The sequence below is a fragment of the Sceloporus occidentalis genome, unplaced genomic scaffold (assembly GCF_023333645.1).
Source record: "Sceloporus occidentalis isolate IW3139 unplaced genomic scaffold, rSceOcc1.0.p SCAF_175, whole genome shotgun sequence".
Classification (NCBI taxonomy): domain Eukaryota; kingdom Metazoa; phylum Chordata; class Lepidosauria; order Squamata; family Phrynosomatidae; genus Sceloporus; species Sceloporus occidentalis.
In genome coordinates this window covers 216,099-242,956 of record NW_028317155.1, presented here as the reverse complement: position 1 = coordinate 242,956, position 26,858 = coordinate 216,099, and the positions used below count along the sequence as shown (strand labels likewise).

The 26,858-nt window shown below is 39.5% G+C and overlaps 1 protein-coding gene across 2 annotated transcripts; it reads right to left on the bottom strand.

The window, feature by feature from the left end:
- Positions 1 to 4,761: 4,761 nt before the first annotated feature.
- Positions 4,762 to 24,520, bottom strand: LOC149279007 (activin receptor type-1B). Of its 2 annotated transcripts, XM_089501500.1 has the most exons (10): positions 24,400 to 24,520; positions 9,396 to 9,639; positions 9,071 to 9,080; positions 8,462 to 8,690; positions 7,702 to 7,932; positions 7,346 to 7,513; positions 7,044 to 7,200; positions 6,328 to 6,452; positions 5,164 to 5,294; positions 4,762 to 4,887 (listed from the first exon to the last, which is right to left on the bottom strand). In XM_089501500.1, the coding sequence occupies exons 1-10, from the start codon at positions 24,473 to 24,475 to the stop codon at positions 4,762 to 4,764; spliced, it is 1,497 nt and encodes a 498-aa protein (XP_089357626.1). In that variant the 5' UTR covers positions 24,476 to 24,520. The 2 variants fall into 2 exon arrangements, with proteins under 2 accessions (XP_089357626.1, XP_089357627.1); XM_089501501.1 differs by lacking the exons at positions 9,071 to 9,080; positions 24,400 to 24,520 and having other exon boundaries at positions 8,462 to 8,701; positions 9,400 to 9,631.
- Positions 24,521 to 26,858: the final 2,338 nt, after the last annotated feature.

The following is a 26,858-nucleotide window of genomic DNA, read 5'->3' as shown; positions in this document are numbered from 1 at the left end:
GTAATAAAAATTGTGGAAATGCTTCAAAGTGGTAGAAATAGAAATCTCAGTGTTAAGTGCCCCTCTATCTGTACTGAGTGGGAGATAGAATGTGGAGCTACTCTCTCATTGTAGAATAAAAAAAAACAAACAAAAAAAAAATACATGCAGATTGTCCCAAAAACATTGATGTGGTGGTCTTTCAACATTTCCCCATCTGCTCCTCTTATGTCATATTCTAACTACTGAGGACTGTTGTGAAATCCATATTATTTTTTTTTAACCACAAAGCTCTGCAAGTGTGCTTTGAGTTCCAGACTCGTGACACTGGTGGTACAGACCCATGGCATCTGCTGGTAACTGTAGGCCATCAAACCTACCTTGCTACCGTTGAGCTGACTTCAGAAATATGTATCTACTTCGATAAACTCACTCCGTGAAGAAAAAAAAAATTCTATCCACCAAGACATTTTCATAAAAATTATAATTTATGAAACACACGATTAACATGAATAAAACAAACTTTTAATGTACAGCAGAAATTGGACAGCCTTTTTATATTAACAAAAGAATTTCTATCATACAATTTATTTACATTTGCATACTGAGGAGGTAAAGTGTCTAAGTGGTTCTTTTACAGTCCTTTCCAATACAATGAAAACCTGGATGATCAGAAGTACCACATTCTCTCTTCTAGAGCCAGAGTTTGCATCTTCGCCACAGAGGTGAAGAGGAGATGGACTGGAAACGCAATATAGTCAAGGTATTCCCCGGCTCTGGAAAGATTAAACTTTCTCTAAAATCAACATTTTATGCGCAAAATGTTTGCAACCCATCCTTGGAAAATGAACATGCAGCAATAGACATAACCTTTAAAACAATTATCGCAAACAACTTTGTTGCTTTGGTGTATATGGGAAATAAATAGCTATAAGTACCTTAAGACACAGCTCAGTTTCAGTATCACGATTAGTAAGGTTTTGGATCAACTTTTTTAACCCCTTAATGACGAAGCCCGTACATGTACGGGCTCAAAATGCATTGTTTTCAATGGGTTTAGGGACCCCCCCCCCATTGTCCTTAAGGGGTTAAATAGTACTCTTAGCTGTAATTCTGTATTGATGTACACAGTTACACACAATAATTAATAATTAGCAAGTACATTCATTGAGCTGCATTACAATTATTAGAAACAGTCAGACTTTTGGTGATTCGTCCAATATATGCATATTATATCTAATACACATAAATGCATAGATGTAAAATAAATAGTGAATACTAAAATGCGACAATGCTTACGGACACTTATTGCGAGTATTATACATTCCAGCATGTTCATTGGATGTGAATGCCAACATCAGACATAAAATGATGGTTCTACTTAACTGCTAGGCAATGAAGGAGGATCTTAATACATTAGAACCCTTCAAAGTAGCAGCTTTAAGCAGACCATACAGATAGTGAGAAATTTTGCTGTCCCTGTTGATTATGTACCTATTCTCTTGATTTACTGTAAAACATTTTTCGGACATCCTGAGAAATGATTAGAATTCATGCTACAATTCAACTTAAAAAACAAAAACGTGATTCTACCATCACTACATCATATGTGCTTATGGCCTAAAACTACCAATTCAGCCGAAAGCTAGAAAAGACACCTTTCTGTACACAATAAAAAAGGGCCATTAATCCACCAAGTAACTGTTCAGCAAAACAAAAATGTAGTATCAGAAAAGAAAACACCAAATTTCCACCAAAAAAAAATAGAAAGAAAAAAAATCCCCAGCAGTTTTTTTTGAGATTAGAATTTACATATCACAAAATAAACAGAAGAGATTACACTTCATAAATTAACGTAGTGGTTATACAAATTAATGCATTTTATGACCAAAAATAAAGCTTGTGGTTATGTGTACGCACTGTTTTTAAATTACGAGGCCTGCATGGCGACACGATGCACACGTCCATTGGATGTTACAGGAAAACACAGGAAGATAGGTGCTTTTAAAAATCCGCACACAAAAACTTGAGTATAGCCGTACAGGTAAACCCAGGCAAGCACCTTGTTAGGCACTGAAGGAAGGGTAACACATACTGGAAGATTCATTTCCACGAATCTGGAGGACTGAAATTCCTGTGGCCTGTAACTCCAATCTGGCCCTATAATTGTTGCCACTATCTGAACCATCTAAACATACGGTTCTGGAAAGAAAAACGGCAAATAATTACCCAAAGGCTTACGACAAAATACATGTTAAGAAAGAGGTGATCTTGCTGACGTCAACAGTTGGCACAATGTTGGCATCAAAAATAAGGCAAAAGTAAGTGGTCTTGTAGATACAGGTAGAGGGTCTCAACTCCCAGAACTATAACCAATACTCTGTTCTGTGAGAAGTGAAGTAGACCTTTTGTCCTAAAACAGAAGGTCGAACTACACAGCCTACAAACGCCACAGCAGACTTCTTCTCGTGGTATTATGTGCACATAATGTAAGAAGACATACTGTTAAGGCATTGCATGCCTCCTGTGGGATTTTTTCACAGGGTAAAACCCGTCTACATGCGACAACTCATAAAACTTGTAAAGGATATATCAGCAAAAATTAATTCTTTTGCAGGCTTTTTGCTTCTCCCTAATAGTCATGTGCTCGTGTTAATACGCAAAATCAAAAAATTTATCCGGCATAAATTGTCTTAACTTTTTCTTAATAGGCTTAGAGCAAGCATTATGATGAGGGTAATCAAAATGATTCAACAGCAGATCGTAGTATGCAATATCAATCCAAAAGGACACAGTTCGACATAGAAAGAGGACATGTTGCATACATGGGTAATATTAGTTAAAAAAAAAATCCCACACTGGACAACAAATGCTGTTAATACATATACCACAGATCGACCTACGCCACCCTCCACCCCCCAAAAGACAATTCCACTACACACACCCCATTAATGCACAAATCAGTTTCATTTAGTATGGTAATGAGCTATTTGAGGTTAAGAAGCACCCCAGACAAGCTCATTGGGAGATTATTAACAGTTCTGCACAGAAAGCAGAAAAAAAAGAATTATATATATTTATAGAACTTTGGACACGTCACAAAAACCCCTGAAGGATACACACAGAAAATGGTGTACACCTGAAGAAAAAGACAATGAAGATATGACATTATAAAAATGTGACATGTAACTTGAGTACAGATCCGTTCCAGCTTCTAGAAGAAAATTCCAGATACAAATAGTTCCAGTGTAAATATAGCTTGGCGCATTTGGTTTTTTAGTGATTTCTATACAAACAATAGGCTGAGAGGTAATATTTATACTTTTGTATGCGTGTATATATTCTTAGAGAGAGATTTGTAGTGTTTTTTGTTTTTCTTTTTTACAAAGAATTAAAATACTTAATAAAAAACAGTTAAAATCCCTAGAGTTTCCCCAAATAATAAAAAATTAAAAAAAGAACACACTCCAGTTAAAAGTTATGGCTTCAGAGTTATTGTACTGTAAATGAACCAAAAAAAAAAATAAAGAAAATCCCCAGTTCAACAAAGATTCTATATTAAAATGTGATGTGTCATTCAAACCCTGCTTTTCTTTCCTGCCTTTGCTGGGTCCTGGAATGGGGGCCCATAATAGGCTCTCCGTGTGAGTTACACAATCCATAACAAGATAAATGCTTCGTTTCTTTAAAAAGGACGATGGCATCTTCCAGGAGGCAGGCTGGAAGGAAGCGGATCTTCCCCATACCAGTCTGTTTAATGAGCACAAACATCTAAAATCCCTGCTGTTGGCAAATGCTTGACACCTGAGATTCATTTACAAATGATGATGGATTTTTGCAGGTTGTCCTCCTCACTTCTCATCCTCTTGGACAGCACAAGCTGAGGGTCCGTATTGAAAGTTTTCTATTGCCAATAGATCTCACCAGCTCGAATCTCCTCTTCCTGGAAAGCGGGTGGTAAGTGTTATGTTCAAATAAGCTCAAAAAAGGTGTGTCCTGCAAAAAACTAGGTGACAAGTGGCCCTGTATGCAAACGTTAAATGAAGTGTCACTGGGGTGACCTACACACCAACACCTCAAAAAAGTGGAGCTTTTATATTAGCGCATGCAGACAAGCTCACATGTACACGTGTGCACCTACAAAACACAGGTCAAAAATAGCTACACACACACCCCTGCACATGCATGGACGCGGGTCTACGAGGAGCGTGTTGCTTTTTCTTCCTTTCGAGCTCCAGTGTCGCTTTTGTACAAAACCTGAAGAGCAATTTCGTGACGCTTTGAAAGGAGAGTGTCCTTGTCTATGAGTAGGGTAAGTCCACGAGAAACCTCAGCTTGCTCACTAAAACCTGAACCAGTTAAGTAAATGAGCATGGTCTGGCGCACTGGGCAATTACCCTGAACTATTATTTAGAACAAACAAGTTAGATGAAGTGGATTTTACCCTACGCTCACGAAAGGGGTGCCACTGTGAGATTTTCGTTAGTAGAACGAAAGTCAGGCAATGCGGCAATCACCTGAATTTAATATCGTCATGCTCTTAGGAAGAAAAAAAAAATAGAAAAAGAAACAATAAAAGGTTTTTGTTTCACACCCAAACCTAGAATTAATTTTAAGTGTGCTGTTCTCTTCCATTTTGGCCAAAAAAGGCCCCATTGTTCAACTGGCAGTTGTCTGGGAAGAAACTTTGAGGTAGGCCTCATACTTATGTACTACATCATGGCAGCTTGTATGATTTTTTTTTCTTGTTTCCACATTTTGTCAGGGGCGCTGTTGGAGGTTTCAGATCTTCACGTCTTCCTGTATGCTAAGTTGCGACAGTGTTTTTTTGATGCGCAACGCCGTCAACCGGGCTGCCCCGTTAGCGTACCAGCACTCCCTCATCATCTTTCCCATTACTCGAAGTGCCTGTGCAAGAAACAAAACAGTCTGTAACCTGGATTTTTAGCATCAACACTGTGGAGCTTATCTACAAAAAAAAGTAATTTTGCGGCAGTTTTAGACATTGCTTTACTGCCACGGCTGGCTGGACCAGTTCACCAATTGCTTCAATGATAGCCCCACTTTTGAAGTCATGAACTAGAATCTCTGAATAAAAACGTTTACTACTAAAATGTATTTCAGATGGAGCCAACAATCCATTCAAATTAACTAGTGAAGTTAGAAGAGTATTTTATATCTCACCTCATAACTTTGCCACCAATTGGGTATGTTAGGCCGCAACTTCTGGTCACATACTACTTTTCTCATCTCCTCAATAGATGGATCTGAAGGTACAAGGTCATAATAGGGAAGCTGATACTCTTCATGGAAACCTAAAAACAGAAATACAATATATATTGGAAACTACATATCTGAAGAAAAGAGAAAAAAAAATTCCTTCTGATTTTCTACATTTTTGTATATTTTTAGAAAAGTCATTGTTCTCTTAAACACACAAGGTTATGCCACCTATAGTAGCAATAACTGCAAATACTTCTTGTAGGTTATTGTGAAAGGAAGTAATTTTGGTCTTCTCCTTCATGCAGAACGTAGAGACAATTATGTTTTTTCAAGGCTTGCTTCTGGTCCCGCTACAACATTTCTGTGTGTTTTAAGTCTCAACTTCAACCGTGCTGATGCAGACTTGTTTGTGTGTTTCAGATTGTCTTACTGCACAACTCGGTGTACCTTAGCTGACAGACAGATGGCCCGACATTCTCGTCATCGTCCTTTCAACATTGACAAACTTTATGGGCCTGATATCGCAAAGTATCCAAATCATGACACTGCAACCGGCAATGCCTAACCACTGGTGGGAAGTTCTTAATGCAGAATGCAGTGTGGCAGGTATGTTGCCCAACAAGCTCCACTTTTGAGTAGATTATTTTTCCAAAGCTCATGGAGGGCAACCCAGTGCTATTTTTCTGCCTTGCTTCTCTAAAAGACGTAACATGGATGAGTAATCCTTACTTCCTTCAAAAAGGACAATAGTATTTTTCATAGGGACTACTGGGACCCAACCTTTGTGCACAAAGGTACAAACATCACTATGAGTTTACCGTGGGTTTAAGTTAGAAATATAGTACCTTATACATTATATTTAGGACCCATGTGGAAAGGGATGAATGGATGCACAAGGTAATAGACCGTAAGCTCACAAGAGCAGGGTTCTCTAATATGAACATACATAAGACATACTGCTACAGAAGGAGCATTTATTATAGTTAAGTGTAATAGTGCTTTGAAATCTGCTTTACAAATAAAATGTAATATAATGCAATGTAAATAGGGCTTTCCTTGCAAGCTTGCAATCGACAAATAGTCGGAACTGACCATGTACAGTCCAAAAAAAATAAATAAACTCACCTCCAGTACTGCATCTACGAGCTACTTCCCAGTAAACCAAACCAAGAGCATAAATATCGGCACATTTGAAAGAGTCAAAATGTTTCATATTTATGGTCTCATCCAACACTTCTGGGGCCATATATCTGTATAGTGGAAACAAAACACCAGTTTACATTTACAATACCTACAGGGGGAAATGTTAAATGAAACACATAGTGTCATATTTCTGAAGAGCTGTTCTGAGTGTTGAATGTAGTGCAATCACCATACACACCAATGCAACAGATTCTTAATCGACCATCTCCAATTGTATTCCTTATGTTTAAGGCTGGTTGTTTAAGGTTTTTTTTTGCTCTCTATGGTACTTGAGATCGATTACCTTGCTCTTTGTGCTCCAAGAGCTTGTCATTATACGTATCAGTATTGTAACTGAACTATATATGGTCATTAAGCTAAACAAAGTATTGTAAACACAATGTATTGTAGCATAGCTAATAACCACTCAACATATTTACCATTAGGGCCCTTTAAATGTTTAAATGATGTGTAATACACTCTTGAAGAAACATATCTGTATTTTATTCATTGAAGTACCACTTCCTTAACAGAATAATCGGATGGAAGCACCTACATCTTCTGGCAAACCAACACATATTGCCCAAATTAAACTAGGGTAGGCTAAAGGGGTTTAATATAATAAATACACACATACAAAAGGTTAATAGTCTACTAACCGTTTTGTCCCAACCCTCTGATTTGGAGCAATGTCAATGGTGTCGGTGAGTGAATTGTGCCGAACAGCAAGGCCCAAGTCAGCAATTGCACACATGCCATTTTTCTTCACCAGAATATTTTTGGATTTGAGATCACGGTGAGCAATGCCAGGCTTCCCTGAAGGAAAGAAAAAAGTTCTTCATTTTGGTGATCACGCATAACTGTAAATATTTGATTATAAGATGATTAAAAGTTGACCATAAACTAAAGCTGATTTATTATTTTATTTTTTTTAATTGAGAAACAATATTTGCTGCCTTACCCTGAGTTCCAACAATCTCCATGTGGAGGTGAGCGAGCCCACTAGCAGCTGACAGAGAAAGCTTAATCATTCCCTCAATGGTAACGGTGTATCGATTTAGATAGTCAAACAGCGACCCATGTTCATGATAGTCTGAAACGAGCCAAAGTTGTGTCCACGTTCCATTGTCTGAAAGAAAAGAAAAAAAACATTTAAGACGTTTCCTATATTTTTTTTTTTAAGACTACATGGAACTATTCAAGGCTTTATTTTAAAGGAGTGCATACCGATACATATACATCTTCTTTTGCTTCATTATATTGGGTAACTGCTTAGGCTAAGCATTCTAAATATCAATAGAATTTTAGAGGGGCTACCTTTGTTATCTGCAGCGATAAATCCAAGGATATTCTCATGCCGCAGCATGACGGTTTGGTAGATTTCTGCTTCTCTGAACCACGATCGCTCTTCCCTGGAGGAAAAGATCTTGACTGCTACATCGCCTCCACGCCATTTACCCCGCCATACTTCTCCAAAACGCCCCTTCCCAATGATTTCCTGCAGTACAATTGTTCTTGCCACTGTTCGCTGTACAAAAAGTGGTAGCCCTGTATAAAAAAAAAATGCTTTTATTAAACTTGGGAAAAATGCCCGATATGTAGAACATAGTTTATATATGCAATTTCAAATGCCAAATTTATATAAATCACCCCCTCAACAACAATATATTCAACCACATCTACTGATCAGCTGTATCATACAACTACAACCCTTCACACCGAACAAGAACATTAATGTGCCACTCCTTTTGCCGGGTTTGGGCCTTTCATTTTGAGATTGTGTGTGTGTGTAATATATATATATATATATATATATATATATATATATATATATATATATATAACACAAACACAAACAAATGGCAACAGCCAGAAACGATGTTATCCAGTAAAACAACTGGTTGCTGCTCTAGTTAAGAAGTTCTCTGTAACTCAACAACAAAAGCTGTTGCCACTAATCATCTTTCACCAAGGAAGAGAAATCACAAACGTGGAAGATTATACAACCCCCCACAGTAAATATATACAGAAGTCCCCAATGTGCTATGGAATACAGAGCGACAGATTAAATGGTTACCTGAGCCTGAACCTGATGTGGACAGATCGTACACCAGGTCTGGTAGAGTTTTGTCTTTTGCCAGATACATTTCACATGATGGATCCTCAAGGTCAAGCCTCTGGCGGTTGTGATAAACCCGGTGATGACAGTGAAACAAGACCACCACAATAAGGATAACACAAAGGAGAAACACAGGAACTGCAATCACAGCCACAAGCTCCACAGGACCCCAGCCAGAAGAAGGGTCCTTATTGTATCCTATTAACATAAACAGAACACATTCATTGCGAGCAATACACAGAACTTACAATAAACGACAAAACTGGCATTTTTCCTTTCCAGGAGATTCATCGCCCCCTAGGGGCAACTTTCATACACCTCACTAAGATTTTAGATTTAATACAGAACATATTTAAGAGAACGTTAATTCCAAATATTCCATTGTACACACTTCAATTTGTATTAAAAAGGTAGAAGGGGTGTTTATATGTAAATCTTTCACAGATCAATAGCGTTATTAATTTACATCCCTTAGCCATTAGTACACATGAAAGTCACTTAATAGATCCAGTTCACCTATTCAGACCCCAGACAAACCCACAGACAAACATACCCAGACACCCACACCACGTGAAGCCTCAGCCAGTGTGAGCTGCCAAACTACTACTGCAAGGTCACGCAGGGAGATGTTATGTGACCCTGCTGAACCCTGCCCCCCCTAAAATTTGAGGCATAAAGAGCTAGGTCCCTATTTACTCATGAATCCCATCTATATCCCCAACACATAGCACGGTACTGCCTATCCCATTTGTGTTTTAATTCCCTCACTGTATTAACCTCTACCCCTATCGCTCAGGGGCTGTCCCACTTATATAGCACCCCCTAATAATACAAGTTATTCTATATTTAGCACAGATGTATATTATAATTTTGATCAGTATTTAGTGCTTACTTACCACTTGGCACCACAACATCAATGTTGTTGCAAAAATCTGTGTGGCAGCAGTGGGTGTTTCGGATATCTTCTGAACTTAGACAATAAAAAGGTTTTCCGGCAGGGACGAGGTCTGCTAAAGAAATGCATCCTCGCATGTGATGCTTCTCTCCATTAATGTTGGTGGTGGAGACCATGCAGGCCCCGTCTGTCTCACACGTGTAGTTTGTTTTGATGCAGTTGGAACACAGGCATCTAATTGCTGCAGAAAACAAGACACAATGCATTGTTAGCAAACAAAATTATAATTGATTAACATTACAAACAGTTAACCCTTAAACTACTAAGCTTTTTCAGCAATCCCACTGCTGTGAACCAAACCTTTTAGGTACTAGGTCAAGAACATTGTAACGTCACATCTAACAATCGTCTGGCAGCCATGAGTTAAACAGCAAAATTCAGCAAACATGAAAACATCTAGAATGATGCTTTACGGAAAAGAGAAAATATTTTTTTTTTGTCTTTATTCAAAGTCAGAATGTGCGTGTGAGTTGAGGGGTGGTGGGGTTAGGGATAGACGGTGCTGTAACCAGAGTTAACTTACAGACCAAAATGTTCTCCTTGTTGGCTTCATTGCCAAATGAAGCATTCCTGTTTATCTTTGACGTCAGTTTTGGTACACAGAATAACTAAAGGATCATGGGTTTAGGAATAAAAGGCATAACAGTAAAAACGTATGAGATTAGGCCAAGAAACAATTATTCAAAATTCTTTTACTTTCTGATCATGGCTATTTCACAATTGTAGGAAAAGTGCCAATATTTCCCCCGAGATACTATGTTACTCAGCAATTTATAGGCTGATACATCCCCTGCAGATACACAGGAGCAAAGCAGCCAGTGATACTAAAATCTAATGTTATTTTTATTAATTTCCTAAAACAGAACAAAAAAAAAAAAAAAAATTCACAGAAAGCGGGTACATGACTTTTAGGAAAAAGTTTTATACAGTCTTGTTCTGCCCTTAGAGAAATAAGAAAAGTGGTAATCAAGTGCTTATACTGTCGACATACAGAACGATTTTAACATGAAGAGCAGCAGTGAGCCCTGGACTCAGCTTCCACCATTCTTACATAAGTTTGTGACGAAAAGCCTAAACAAAAACTACCCAAAGCAGTGTATAAATCCTAGACACACATTACCATGACCAACCACACACGAGTAATGGAAAAGACCACTGAGGGTCTAAAAAGCTTGTGTAGCTTTACATCTTTGCTATAGTGGCCCAATAAAAAGGTTATCGTAAACTTCAACTACGGATTCCCAGATGAAGCCGAAATCGCGCCTGAGATTTAGAATTTTCAAAACAAGCGTTTTAGGAAAAGAAAGGCACAAACAACTCCACTTGTCTGTTTAATGTTAAATAATTGGTAACATCTGGCGATACATATTTGGCAAGGGACACTAGAAAACCCTAAAGCACCTGTGAAAGGGTTAAATAATAATTTGACACTGGTTTTGTGAGCCGCCTGCTGCTGCAATACTTCCTGCATAACCCTACAAATATATTTGCTTTGGTTAATCACACGGGCAATCTCTCGATCATTATGAAGGACCATTGCAAAAGAGTGAGTCACTTCACGGTTTGATGGGAAAAGTTCTATGCAACAGTTTTCCCATCAAATGAATTAAACTACACTTTAGCTGTCTGGGGGGAAACGTGTGCCTGTCTGTTAATTGTGTGGGAGGAAAGTTACAACATATTGTCTAACGTACACTAAACATCTAAACTTGGCAAGTCTTCCAAATACCAAAATGGAGCATTCCTACTTGGTGAGTCATGCACCAAAATTGTCGTTATTCAATAATATTAATAGCTTTTATAGCCAGGCTAAAACCAGTGAAGATTTACTGATCTGGATCCTCTGCCTTTGATGTTAAACAAATTAGGAGCTGCATGGATATAATGGGCTATAAATGAAATACACTTTTGCCAGCATGGACACAAGGCATACATAGGGAAAGCATGTCTCCCTGGAGGGATGGCTTATAAGCACCATAGACCAGCCACACTTGGTGGCTTGTTCATCAATAGCCAAGCTGTCCTGAGAAGATAAGGGAATCAAGTCCAATACAAGCATTACTGGAGCTTTTCAAAAAGACACTCAAAAGGGAGGTAGGGTGGGGGCTTGGGTCCGACGAGTTTCCCTTAGAAATTAAGTGAATCATTGTTATCGGGTAGTTCGTGACAAGGCACCACCAAGCTGTCCCCCTAATGAACATACCCACGAATGCTACCCTATGAAATGGGAATCAGCCCATGGGATCAGTGATTGTAACTTGGGCCAAAATCATCAGTTGAATTCTGCAGATCCTCCAACACCTTAATTTCATTTATATTCAGAGAAAAGACTTTTGGAAGCTGGTTAACGTGTTAGGCTCCCCTGACTTGTCAGGACACATTTTCTGTAAACTGTTGGTGGATGTTTCTGCTTGCCTTCTATTTACTGCGATCATCGCATGCATAGCTTTATCCTCTTAGACATATCACTTGCAGCAGAGCAGCTTGGTCTTGACATTTGGCTGTGCAGGAAGTGTCAGAGCCATTTCTTGTGTAATTACACAAGGAAGAAAGAGACAGGTTCCAATGTCTTTCACTGTCCTTAACGAAATCGAAAATGACACGGGCCACAGAATGAACTTTACATCAAAGTAGAAGAGTAAATGAACAGAATTTTTTAGTAGTAAGTTGACTTGGGAATACATTCAAAAGGATTGCCTTTTTATACACTATAATGCATTCATTAACAACAGACTGTGTTGGGCCAGACTCAATACTCTAGCGTCTGTAAGCAACGGACTTTCCCCTTATTTGTAATGCACTCTTAAACAAAAAAGCCACAGTGTAGCGGAGAAAATGTCAGAGTTCATTTTTCTACGGGCTCAGCAGAAAGCACAGACTTTTTTCATTTTCTGACTAGTATCACTCCATAATTTACCAACCAGATGGTGGCCTGCCAGGGTCATTTGACAACAGCAGCCCACACCGGGCATATTCACCATAGTCACCCCTTGATTACATAAAAGGGATTTATTCGCAAGAAGTCTGCAGTAGACTTTCAATGATTTTACCATACATGGTGAAGAGCCAGTCCCGAGCTGGACCACTACAATGTATGGTTCAATTAGGAAAAGTTTGGCCACAACCCTGACCAAGACAAAAGGCATAACGAGGGCTATAGTCATACAGAAAAAAATATCACAGGGCTTCCCAAGTGGCTTCAAGAGGAAGCAAGGCTAGTCTGAACAGGTTAGGGCTAGCTGTGCATAGTGGTAGGGCTAGGCAGGGGAGTGGGAAGGGATTGCGAGCGTAGCTAAATGCCGCTCCTCTGGCCCTGAGAAAGGGCGCAGTGCTTCAGACGGAGAGTCCAGGTCCCAAGTGTGGCTATAGCAAGGAAACGTGTAACCTGCTTCTCCTAATACAACACCGGATGTCACCAATGACCAGAAATACAGTCATATAGAGCCAAAGTTAAGTACATACATAGAGAGGTCCTCAACAAATCTTGCAGGGGGGGGGTGAAAGTGGGGGAGCATTTTGCTACATCTAGTAATCTGTATAGAGCAAACATTTAAAACTATGTTATCGATTTTTATAGAAAAAACAAAACAAAAATTATGAATTCTGTCAGATAGAGAGATTCAATAATTCTAGGAAGATCCTTTGAATCATGTGTAATCCTTAATATAAATGCCCATCACCCCTTCCTTAGTAGTTAAAGGCTCCAGCGTTGCACACATAAATGCAGTGCACACACCCTGCCATCAAATGTATTCTTTACCGGTACGCTTTAATGTGACACTTTTATTACGACTGATGCTGTTCTAAGCAATAATTCAGTTTATATGCACAAAGACTGCCTAACCATTTAAGTGCTAAATAAGTATAAGCAATCTATGGGTCAAGATTACTTGAAACACATAAAAGGGTGGGCTAGGCTGTTTTCAAATATTGGCAGCTTCAGTAAAGACACTATTGGCCTTTCACCTGTACTTCGCAAAACCCAAACAATTCTACTGTATAAGAGCACGGATCGTGTAGTTACTGAACAGGAGCCCAGGTCTCATTCATTTACTGCACCGTTACAAATACTAATCCATTCACTGGTTCAATAGCCACATACCTGTTCATTCACATAATGTGCAAACGGTAAATGTCTAAGATCTTACCCTTGGCAGCATATTACATCATCCATTTTACGATCGCGCATTGTGCCTATTATTCGCCGTTACGTTAGATGAGTACGGGTCTACGGGACACCGTACACTTCCTCAAATGCAAAGGTCCTGATGCTGATCTCGATTATTGTATGTGGGCATGCCCTCTCATGCAAGCCTTTTGGGGAGAGGTGAACAGGTTTGGTTTAGGCTTGAGTTGTTCTTTGACTACGCTCTCCCCACAATTAGCGGTCCTAGCTGTTACACAGGCCCTCTCCCAACGCATAGCAAGCTCACCACACTATTGTACCAGCGGGTACAAAAACCATCCTTCGCCAATGGATCCATTCAGCCCCTCCATCTCTAGTTATCTCTATATTATCTTTTTTCGTATTGATTGGTTAGAAACCTTGCTTGACAAAAAAGAAAACTCAGGCATTTTGTGGTATGAAAAACTTTATTGCAACATTAAGACATTGTTCTACTGTCTTCTTTCTTTGAACGCTTCTCCCCGGAATCAGCTCCACTATCCAGGTACTTCTGCAAAAGGACAAAGCCAACACGGACCCCCCCCCCCTCTCAGTAATGGAAGAATGGGGGAGAGGCCGTCTCCTTAGATTATATAGATAAATACACACAGATAGATATATCTATGCATATCTACAAGGTTCCCCTCTATTGACCTCACTCCAGAATTAGACGCTTGCACAATACGTTTCTGCATTCCTCTGTCAGGTACGTGCCATGATACGGCATACAGGTTTTTGCAATAGCCGTGTGTTACCTTAGCCGATACGAGTCATCCAACACTGAGTATTTTCAATAGGAGTAAAATCTTTCATTTGCTTTATAAGTCACAGGGATTCAGAAACAAATCCATGAAATTAGATCATTTTGTTGTGTAAAGCAGCATTAAACTGAGCGGCAAATCTTGATTTTTTGGACTAGCTTCTGCAGTAAATAGTAAGCACAATACAGCAGCATCAGTTAAGACTTTAAAAAGAAAAGAAAAATGTATGGAAAAAAAATCTGCAAACCTTGCTTTTAATTATGTAAAATGCTGCTCACTGATTTCTTAAGATAATGGAAAAAGGAGTATAATACCACTTAAAAAAAAAAAAAAAAAGGTATTTGCCAACTAATCAAGTCTCTATGCAAATTGAAGCAAGTGGGTGTCATCTGGACCTGCCTAGCATGCCAGTGTGCCATTTTACAGGTTGTGTCTTGGCACTGTGCAACCCTGCCACTAGAAGATGCGCCCACGTGTCCTATACAAAACACGCGTGGCAGCATTGCCGCCTACCACAAGCTGGGCTACAGATGCGGCAAATGAGGGTCATTTACAAAGGAAAAATACCACCACCTTGTTAACCAAAGAGAAGGCATGAGTTAACCAGATGTTGGGGGGGGCATCAGTGATACAAAGAGGGGGCTGCACTGTTAGCTAGGCTGTCATGGGTAAGTAAAGTAAATGTCTCCTAAAAAGATGATAGCACTGCAAAATGCATTGCAGAAATGAATGTCTCAACTTAATGTTAAGCGGATAAACATGCAGATCACATGATATTAACAAGTGTAAAAGTGGAGTAAAATACAAACTAAAGAAAACTATTTTGCAATGCTAAACTATTCACCTTTTGACTACCTGTCCAAACACGACTTCATGTTTCACGATTGTGTTAATTTCAGGTGAAAGTGCCGCCTAGAAAAACAAGCTTCATATAAACTTGTCATAAAACTTTATTTTATAAAACTGTACTTTATTAGATTTACTACTTCAGATGTAAGGCCCTATGCAGTGCATGATGCAGATTGGAGGTACCTCTGATCTTGGTCCTACCCCCCCCCCCCATTTCTACATATTTATTCCCTTTATTCCCTCTAATTAAAGAAAAGAGGAAATAGGGGCCATGTCCAATCTGCTACAACATTGTGCTCTTCACGGGCCCTTGCATCTGTAGAGCCTTCTAGATCATGGTGTTTAAGAGCCTCTACATCTTTCTGTATAAAAAAGGTTGCAACATCTGAAGACAAGAATGATGCTGAAATCGGGCAAAATTCATTAATCGGAGAAAGATTTCTTCAAAGTTTCCGCGCTCACTGGACGGTGCATTATACAGGGCAAGCGCAGACCTTCTTGATGGAGAAACAAGCCAGTGTTGGCTCTTCAATTTTAAATTAATGGCATTTATATAGCAGCTTCATATTTACAGTGATCCAAAAATTATATGGAAGCTTCCGATATTGTGCATCACAAAGTTAATTAAAACAGTATATGTTTACCAGTCAGTGTAACTATTTAGAGGGACCATTTTATCTCATGGAATCTGGTCGTTAGAATGATAAAGCCAGCGTTACCGTATCAATTTCCTGTCTTGACATCCCTTCGCCTCACCCCATCCTTACAAACTATTAACAATCAGCAATTTACCAATAGCGCTGAGATAAGATAACGCAAGGAATAATCCTGCAGACTTATTGCACTTTAATATGAAAGTGTATGATTTAGAAGAATTGACAAATCAACTTTAGGTGGCTCCTATTAAGAAAAAAAAAAAAAAAGTTCAAAATGTTACCTATACATTGTACTAGTGCAGTGATGGCAAACCTTTTTGAGCCCAAGTGCCCAAATTGCAAACCAAAACGACTTATTTTTTTCAAAGTGCCAACACTGCAATTAAACCTGAATAACGAGGGGGCGCGGCAAGGGGAGGGCTGGCAGCCTAAGGCCTGGGGGGCAAGTCAAGTGAAGTGGTTCCGCCCCCTCGCACTCACCTTTCACCCCTCACGCTGCTCCCATCACTATGCGGCCATCAGACTGCTGGAAAACTGATCTAAACGGCCGCTGGGTGCTGATGCCACAGGCCGGAGCTACTTTAATCCTTTTTTTTTTATTTATTTAATATGACGGATCGGCTTGCCATATTAAAAATAAATAAATAAAGTATTAAAGTAGCGCCGGCCGGCAGCATCAGCACCCAGCGGCCGTTTAGATAAGTTTTCCAGCAGTCTGATGGCCGCATAGTGATGGAGCAGCGTGAGGGGTGAAAGGTGAGTGCGAGGGGGCGGAGCTTTCACCCCTCGCGCTGCTCCCATCACTTGGCGGCCATCGCATACGGCCGCTGATGCCGCCGGCCGTCGGTGCTTTAATACTATTTTTTTTTCATTTAATAGCCGATCCGGCTTGCCATATTAAATTTTTTTAAAAAGTATTAAAGTAGCGCCGGCTGGCGGAATCAGCACCCAGCGGCCGTTTCAGCACCCAGTGGCACCTGGGCGTGGCTTCAGTGTTCTCTGGGGAGGGTTCTCCCCAGAGAACTGTGGGAGATGTAGTCCACGGGAGCCGACGCCGTGTATGACTGTAGTCACGGCGTGCCCACAGAGACGGCTCGGCGTGCCACGCGTTCGCCATCACTGTACTAGTGTGTGACTCGACAAAGCCTGGGAGCGACTTTGTGATGAGGTGAGAGGGAATAGTGTATGCGTACATATATGTACAGTGCTAGATTCCGTGTGCGTACACATATATGTTTAGTGTCAGTGTGTGCATGTTTGAGTATTATGTATAGTGTTAGAATCAACATGTATGTTAGTGTTTTTGGATAGTGTTACATTAGTACAAGGGTCAGCATATTGTGTTAGTGTGTATGTTATTGTATGGGGGTAGCGTTCGTGTCCATGAGCGTATGGTGATGACGTGTGTGTAAGAGGTTAGTGTTTGTGAGCATAAGGTAGCATGTGTGTGTGTTACTGTTTGGTGTGTGTAAGCGTATGGTAGTTACAACTTATTTAGCAATTTGATTTACTAATAATTTAATATGTTTATCATCTTATTAAATGGATTAATTTTCTCCATACTTTATAAATTCTTCATTAAATTGATTATTATAATATACATTTGCCAATTTGTTTAATGTATTAATATTTTTAAAACCTTATTGCATATATTTTGTTAGATATCTATCTTTAGAAGAGGACATATTTCTGAATTATGATTTACATAAAATTTCATATCAATATGATGTTGCAACATCACTATAGAAATGAGAAGGTACATGAAAAACTTTAAATATATGAAAATAAAAACATGGCGGCGGGGGGGGGGGGGGGGATCACGGTCTGCCAGATCCAAACAAAATGGCAGGTACTTATACAGATATAACAAAAAATATGGCTGCTATGCATGCGTGGGCCGAGGGGCTAAATACCTTAATGGTGAGGAAAGACTGACAATGCCAAGAAAAGGAAGCGGACGTGGCTGCCCTCGTGGTATATCGGTGTAGAAGTAGAGAATTGCAAAACTCTGTGCCAATTGTTTTCACCCAGTTGAGCCACGGAAGCCAAGAAGTTAATAAAACACTAATCGACGCACTTAACGGACCAGACTAAATGTGGACAGAGAGGTAACTTATGAACCCGGTTTATTACTGATGAAAGGAGATAAGCGCAAAATTCAAAAACACCGCAATGAGGAAATAATATTTTTAAAAAATTACAACGCACACACATACATATGTATGTATGTATGTATGTATGTATGTATGTATGTATGTATATATACGAATAATGTACTGAAATTACATGGCTTTCCAAAGTTTCTCAATGAAAGTCTGGAAGTGGGAAATCAGCTGAAGTGGGAACCAGAATGTCGGCGTCCCGTGTACATTGCTCATGTTTTTGTAATCCGATAAAATTATTGTACTCCATTTCGAATAACACTCTGCATTTGTAGCAGAAATCCTATTTAGTGGTGACTAAATAGGGATCGGCACTAGTTTCAGATTACGGAGCCCTCCCCCACCTACCCCTCACCATGGGGCTTGGAACGCTCAAATCTGGAACTGGAAAGAAAAAAAAAATCTGGAAGCGTTATCTTTCCTAAGCATACGATTGGGACTGGCAATATTTTCCTTCCTGTCTGGGAATTATATATTTTATTATTTACTCATTAGTAATTGGTTTTCCCCCATTACACAACATCCATAAATCTGTCACTTTCAACCATTATATGCTTGGTTCCTTCGAGACGGACATCATGCTATAGAATTACTAATATAATGCCAAGTGCGTGAAATTCTATGGATAAAATTAAGGTTATTATTGAGATGTGGATTACTACAGCGATTAGCCCAGTACATGAATATATGGTAGAGTAGTGGGTATGGTATCATATTTTAACTAAGAATGCCATCCTCATTCCTGGAGACAGTTGTGTATTAAACAATGTCAACGATCAGAGAGGACTCTCAGATTACAGCGACCCGCCAGTGCCTTTCGCTTGGGACATTATCCAGGCAGTCCTACTTGAAGGGTGGCAAGACCCCTATGTTATGTCTACATGCGCAAGTTATTCACAGTACGAGTCCTGTAATGCACCGATCCAGACCACAGATGTCTTTTTTCCTACCGGTACAGGACAACTTTGTTTATGAACACATGAACTTGCCTTAAAGTGCATGTGAAAACACTCAATGGGTCTCATGATGTATTGTGACGTACGCATTCATTAAGTATCTCGAGACCTCTGGTTAAAAGCTTGGCTCGTTCCTCCAAGGATGCCTATGGCAGCAATGCTCTTGGAAGCTAGTTGGCTTATTATCTATTGATTCATATAGCGCTGTACAATAAGACACAGTAAACACATAGCGCATCGCGTAATTTGAATTTACAGAAACAAAAAGGCAAGGACGGCCGTGCTCAAAACAAGCTTATAGTCAGGGATGAACAACCCCAGCCCTCAACGGGCCACAAGAAGCTTGAGTAAAGGCATTTCAATTAAAACGGAATTCAACTAATTTTCAGCCAAGGATGCATAGAATTCCTGGCCCATCTGCAACCCCTACAGACCGATCGAGAAGGAGATGGGGGAATACACACTACTCTATAAACAAAATATCATACTTCAGAGCAAATGCATCTTGTAACAGCTGGATATACAGAGGGTGAAGAGCACACTTACATTAAACAATTGAGCAGACAATTTATAATTGTATATCTTTAATACATATTCCATATAATCTATAAATCAGGTAGATAACTTCTGTGGACACCTTAAATATGGATCCGGTCTTCTACATGCATCGCCTACATTAAACATACAACCCGCAGGACAGATTCAGTTTGAGACAAGCTAAAGTTTACTTTGTTGGGTTTTTTTATGTTTTCCTAATTAATAATAGACTCCCAACATTCTTTTATACTCGTTCTGCTTTAAAGTATTTCTGGAATGCAAAGTGATGTCAACAGAAAGCCCAGACTATGGGGAAAAAAGAATGTTTGCTCTGATCTCTAACAACTGCACCTTTGACACCTCAAACACGCCACTTCTACTGGGTCACGACAGATTTGAGGCACTTTTGCGGTACATTTCAGAGAAGACGACCTCATATGCTGTCGTTATGATGCTCTAGAATCCAACAAAATGAGTATTAATACCAATAAGAAATGCAGAATATATTACATATTGCGCTACATAGCTTGCTACTGCTAGACAGAAGATTGTGTAGAACACCCGATCCTCAGACGTTCTTCTCACTGCTTTCCTCTACAAAGAATAAACTCCAAGGCAGCAATATGGATTGACGCTGCTGCACCTTAACCCTTTGCACGCAGCAGCAAGCCTCCGGAGGAAAAAAATGCATTGAAAAGCGAAATATACGTTCAGCGTTGCTGCTATAGGATATCTGTGGTCGGTTGCGCAATATATGATGGCATGTGAAATAATGATAACTAGCTTTACAGATATCGTGGCAGGGAACAGGTTTAACTGTTAGTGTTTCCGGACAGTGAGCCATAATAAAACAACTACGTGTATCATTAACATACGCGTATATATGCACATATTGCATATTTGTTGTATATTTTCTTGTGTTCTCCATAAAGTCAATTAGCTAACGTCAGTAGCAGCAAAATCAATATCACCATTGATCTCTGAAGGAGTCTAATACACCAAACACAGGAAAAAATACCCCGTACCACTACTCTTCCTTTTCAGAATTCCCCAGGCACAGGCTTAGATCATAAAAGTGTGTGTGTGTGTGTGTGTGTGTGTGTGTGTGTGTGTGTGATCACCAAGAGGAGGAAAAACAAAAACAACAAAAGGCTATAAGGCTCGGGCAGCCAGATTCAATTTGTCTGCCATGCTTGGTGCAAAACTAATTATTTGGAGGGGAGATTGAAAAAAAAAAAAAAAAAAAAAAGAAATGTAGTACCGCGCCACAGCAAAACCAGTACACAAAAAGTAAACATATATCTCGCAAAATATCAGGGCTCCGTGGCTATAACTCGCATGAAACCCAACCCTCGGGGACCTGTTTTGACACGTTTAAACATCAGCTTTCCACACAGAGAAGGAGAGCTTTGTTCTGCACAGTTGCTGTGTTCAGTATTTATGGCAAAGGGAATATTGCCCTCAGCAACAGAGAGCAAAAGACTTACAGGTGCTGCCTCTACGCCGGAGTTACAGAAAGTCGCAGGTGCGCCCTTTAAATAACTGCCCCCCCCACACCTCCAAGGGGGGAAAAAAATAATCTCTGGATGTGAAAATCAGCAAAAAGTATTACATTCTACAGATTACAGGTGTCAGATCTCTGAATGTGGTTGTAGAGCTGCAGAGAGAAGGTAATTGGTGATTAGGCTTCACTAATGCAGTCCTTCTGGCTAAGCCTGGATTTACCGGGTTTGGAAATTCTTTGGTGTTTTGCACGTCGCAGACTTGATTTGGTCTTCCAATGAAACCAAGCCTATAGCTAAACCAAATTCTCTCCGGCGATTGTATTTCGGCACATAAAACTCAAGGTGGAAAGAATTCACCAAAGTGCCTACATGGGTACCATGTCCCAGCAGGCAGCTAGTAACCGCTTGCACAGAAGTACCGCGAATACACGTTCACACCAAAAGTCGATCGCTTCTGGCATTGTAATGAGGGATGAAAGCGACAACCACACGATTTGCGTAGTCATCGCAATGGACGATACTACTGATAGTAGCACGGCTCCTCTTATGCTCATCGTTTTGGGAACCGTTGTCACTTAGGGTATTTTAAGCATATGTTGACAGGGACAAAACAGGCATGACTATTTATACTAATAAGCCATCTCTGATAAAAATATAGCCGCATGATTGATTCGGTGCAGTCAGCGCATAGATTCCTATACAGCGTGTGCACCGCGCACTTTACCAGCAAGGTCAGAAGTAAAAAGGAAGCGAAGATCTGGAAAGCAGAAGCGTTTCTTCAAAGCCGAGGAAACCTTAACATGCTGGTTTATACACAACGTCCAGAAACAAAGCACTTTGTAAGTAAACCAAACGTTAACAGGATTTATTTGCAGCAAACGTGCCTTTTAGACACGGCAAGACAATTCTACATAGAATTTAGAAAGCAGGAAATACATTTTAGGAGTCAGGATGACGATAGAGTGAATGTTAGGAGCCAAAGGTATTCTTTCCAGAAGCTGGGACTGCGTGTGTCCAAGGATTCATCCAGCTCTGCTATTACAGCCTCAATATATAGGACCTACTGATGTATAGTAGCGATAATGTTTCACTATAGGATTGTAATATGCATATTTTGGTTTTCTATTTTTTCTGCTTCTTTCTACTAATTAAAAGTATCTTTCTGTCTGCGGGTTCAGGAGTTCAATATTTGTGAAAATATCACTCTTTGAAGTTGTGTAAGCAATGCAACTGCAACTATATGTTTGCATTAACCAGCTGCTGCAAATCTGGTGGGTTACCAGCACGACAAAAATAAATAAATATATATATTAGCCATTGGTATTATGAAAATACTTATTCAAATCACACCTCTATTCATCCCTGATCATTTTGTACATAATTATGTCTTCTAGTTTCTTTGAGCAGGACCCACGATACTTTTTATTTTTGTCCAAATTGATGCATTGCACTTGTTATTGTGTTTGCATATTGTACATTGTGGAATATGGTGGCGTTATAAAAAAGATTTTTATTTTCATATGGCTGCACCTATAAGACATGTGAAAGGAGAGCGGTTAGGAAAGCTGTACCATGTTTGTGGAACAGTAGCTCGCCTCTAATCACACACAACTTTGCTAAACAAAGTTTGATGGCAGACAAGACCCATTTGGCCTGCCTAGTCTGCCCACTCCTCCTGGTGTAAATATTCTTAGGGGGTTTGTCTTAGACTCCCCAATACTGTTTTAGCCTCTACCACCTCTAATGGGAAGCCATTCCATTTACCTGCCTCCCACTCTGTCAGGTAAAAGTATAAAGTAACGAAAAAAAAACAGTCGTATTAAAATCTACCAAAATAAAGTTTCCTAACAAGTTAAAAAAAGAAGAATTTTCCAATTAACTTTACCTGCGTCTACGATGGTGAGAATATTAGTTACGACATTCCAAGTCGCCAAAAGCATTTTTTTGGTTATTTTCAAATCGCGCTCGCATTAAAAAGGTGGACTCCCACATGATTTGGCAGAACACATAATTTCAAGAAATGTAACAGGCTGTTACGCCAAACAATGCTAGCAGAAAACACTTTGTTTCTTCTAATTTTCTGGAGGCAGGTTACAAACCACATGTATTAAAAACCACCATATTGCCAGGATCCATAAATCAGAAGTACATTTAACCCCTTCAGGGAACACCCAAATGTAAGACAATGTAAGGGTATGGTATTCTGTACCAACACATAAAGACAGGGGGTATAGAAAGATGATACTATGTTAGATTAAATACTATCTCTGCTACTTAAACACAACGTCATTTAGGGCATCCATAGGAATAGCTTTAAAGTCAGACATATAGTGTTATTAGAAATATATATTAATGCTAAAACATGCAAGTAACAATAGCGTGCATTGAAATACATTTTCCGAACTTATTTAGACATCCATGCGTTAACTTAAAACTATACATTTGTAGACACTGCACACAAGAATATTTACTAAGGAAGGATCACCATGGCAAACACAGACATCATATCCTATAGCGAGAAAAGGTAGTATTTTCTATACATATCATGATATTAATAGGAAAGAAAAAGAGGATTATCTGTGTATAACACAGTTGCTGGGAATACTTGCGCAAGTGAGGGTATAGTTACATGTTGTGCTTTAAATTACGTTTCTTATGACTCTACAAAGTGTTTAATATAAAGGGACGTCTGTGTATATGGGGGAAGAGCTCCAGATACACCGTATGGTACGATCGCATGTAATAGAAGTGTCGGTGACAGGTATCGGTACTCCGACAGCCGGGGCCACGGCCAGATCACACACAACAAAAACAAACAGACTTTTTTCCTGTCTTAGCAAAGCTCGGTCGGTTAGGAGTCTTCGCCCACATTTACGCCTGATGACACTTTGTGTTTTCATTCACCGACACTTAATTAGCTGTCGGTTCTGACGCTCGCCCTTATTACGAGTGTCTGGACTTTATTCCCGTGTGTTATTCACATGATATACAAAGACTGTACTCCAACCGACGCGTACGATGAGGACGCAGCTTTGAGGCTACGCGGGCTCCCCAAAGGAACGGACATTTAAATATTCATAAACATTATATATGGGTCACATCAGGGCGCAGAAAGCCTTAGTAACCCCAATGTAAACGACCCCTTCTATTCACCAATACAACGGGTCACTCTCCCATACCGCACACAGCCCTCTGTCAGATGCTTCTTTACCATTCTTTGTATTAAATATGCATATTTCAGACAGTTTGTACTACTCTATACTGTGTTGGGAGTCCGAGACTCCGATGTCTGCCCCCGCTATATTCCTTACTGTGCCCTTCCCCTCCAAAACAGTAGCTTTTGCACTCACCGTCAGCCACATTAGCGACGTCCCCGACTACAAGGAAGGTGACGGTGAAAAGCAAGAAGGCCGGTAGCTTCGCCATAGTAACATTCGCACAGCACTCACAACCTGCGCGACCACGACCGACCCAGACAAGCGTACTACGGGAACGCGTCCGCACGGCACGGCCTCCTGTAAAATGTGACACGCACAGCCTGCGTTCCAAACCTCATTACAGCTGCACATACACCACAGAGGAGGAAGGCAGCGCAGCCACCGATTGGTCAACGCCTAGACCGAACCCTGCCTTCACTGTTGTGGGCGGTGCCCAAGTGGATGACATCAGTTGAAGAATCTTTTGTTTCCGCTTGATGGGGTGCGCGCCTCTGCTAGCCCATGGTGCGCGCCTTAAAGGGACAGACGGCCCAGGAATTGGCTGTCTGCCGGCATTTAATAAAGCGCCTGGTTGTCTGGGCCTAACCTGCAAATAGACACATTCCCGAGGCTGTTCGGGGGCGTCTAAGGCCGCCCGCTACAGCAGCCCTCCCTTAAAAAATATGGCCTGGCTTTCTTATTGCCACCTCCAAGTCATTTGCCCTTTGTCTGCCACGAACGTCCCTAATGGGAAACTGCTTGCAAGTGGCGATTATTGTAGAAAATGCCTTCAGAAAGCAGCAGTTCTTTACCACAAAAGCATGTTAGTGGAGGAAGATGTCTGCACCGCCCACACACAGCAGAAGGGCTGCATGTTGTGTATGGCACACAATTTAACTATTTGCAGTGCCAATGTTTATATATATATATATATATTACACATATCATATAATTTTGTGTAAGATGATAGAAAATGATGTAATAAACGTTTGTGTCATCTTTAATGTTATAAGGGATGATCGCAGGCATTTTACTATAAATCTTCCAACGCCATGGTTGCATGCTTCCTTTTTTATTAAGCACTTTTTAGCAATGTTGTTTTCTCAGGCAATAAAGAGTTAACTGGTAATTTCGCATTTTACAGTCATTGATTGCATGGGTTAAGAAATAGTGTTGGGCGAATAGAAGGAATAACCACTAAGATAAAAAGAACAAGTTATTCTAAATCTCAGTTTATCACATTTCTTAGTACCAACACCAACCACTGAACATTTATATTTACAGTAATAGCAAAGTTTTAGTACACACCTAGTTAGTGACCATGCACGAATCATTCTTTATTTCCTTTCCTTTAAGTATATATATATACATACAAAGTGTATATGTTTCCAAAGTTGGTACTTCTGTAACACTGACAATAGTATTCTTTAATACTGAGTATTCTGGATAATGAATGACTTTAATGCATACCAGTTAGTATACATAATATAATAATAATACTTCTCACAATTCTCCTTTTTTTCCCCAGTGAGTTGAATAAATTTTTTGGAATTATGTCAACTATATCCAATAATCAAATAACAAAATGAAAATAAGTAATTTTTCATTGAAAATGTAACCTAAAGAAAACGAAAGAAAATACTTTCAAAATATTCACACCTAAAATCCGTAAGAAAAACATAAAACAAAAGCAGAACAGCCTCATATATAGTTGTCTCCATCCACAGTTGCGTCACCTTTGATATAATATAGGTTTCCAGTTAAAAGAGTAAGAAAACCCATTGGAAAATACATTTAATGCTTTCTCTCATTGCCTGTTGACTGAGGAGAGAAGACACACAAAGTAAGAACACTGATTATTAAGTTATTAATAAAAACGAAAATGTATATTTATACTTTAATATTTATTTACCATATTTTGTTAATATAGAATGCAGCCCTATTGTATTGGATTAAGATGAAATTGAATTACATGTGTTATGCATAAAAGTTATTTCCATCGTGCATGACTGATCTAATTAATAAATGAAAGGATTTACGTAAAAATTCTGTACAGTAAATAAATTAGACACACAACATTTAATAATCCTTAGGCGTTTTTATGTATTCTGCTTTATTGTGTCTTATTTTTTGTTTTGTTCCTTATTAAAATGTATTAATCATTGCAATCCATATCACCTTGAACAGGATGTAGTGGAAATGGTAAGCATGATCCAACGCTGTATTTTGGGTTTTGATGTTACATGCAAAAGTCAGTGTTGAAACAAAGGACAATTGTACGTCAGGTAATTTGCCATTATCCCCTGATTGCTTTCTCATCAATTGTTTTCTGTCTCCAGTAACAAAGCATCAGCTAAGTATGTCTGAGGGATTAGCCTGCTGGAGTACATTAGGGAAGAATAAACAGTAGAAGCCTTGCTTCTTCACAAGCAGGTCTGAAGCTTTGAGGTTCATGAATGGCTTTGGAAAGAAGCATAACTCTAAATTGACTAATGGTTTGAATACTGTAGGTGTATTCTATTAGCCAAAGAACCAGAATGTTGTAGTACCCACATTGGTTGGTAAATGTTGTTTTCAATTATTTTGCCTTCTTCACAAATACCAAGAAATAA

Excerpts from the sequence above, each read along its gene's own strand:
- LOC149279007 (XM_089501500.1), bottom strand. The coding sequence starts at position 24,475 with ATGGCGAAGCTACCGGCCTTCTTGCTTTTCACCGTCACCTTCCTTGTA. Across the intron at positions 7,933-8,461 it reads CACATCAGGTTCAGGCTCAG|GGCTACCACTTTTTGTACAG; the intron begins GTAACCATTTAA and ends TTTTTTATACAG. Across the intron at positions 7,201-7,345 it reads GGAGATTGTTGGAACTCAGG|GGAAGCCTGGCATTGCTCAC; the intron begins GTAAGGCAGCAA and ends TCTTTCCTTCAG.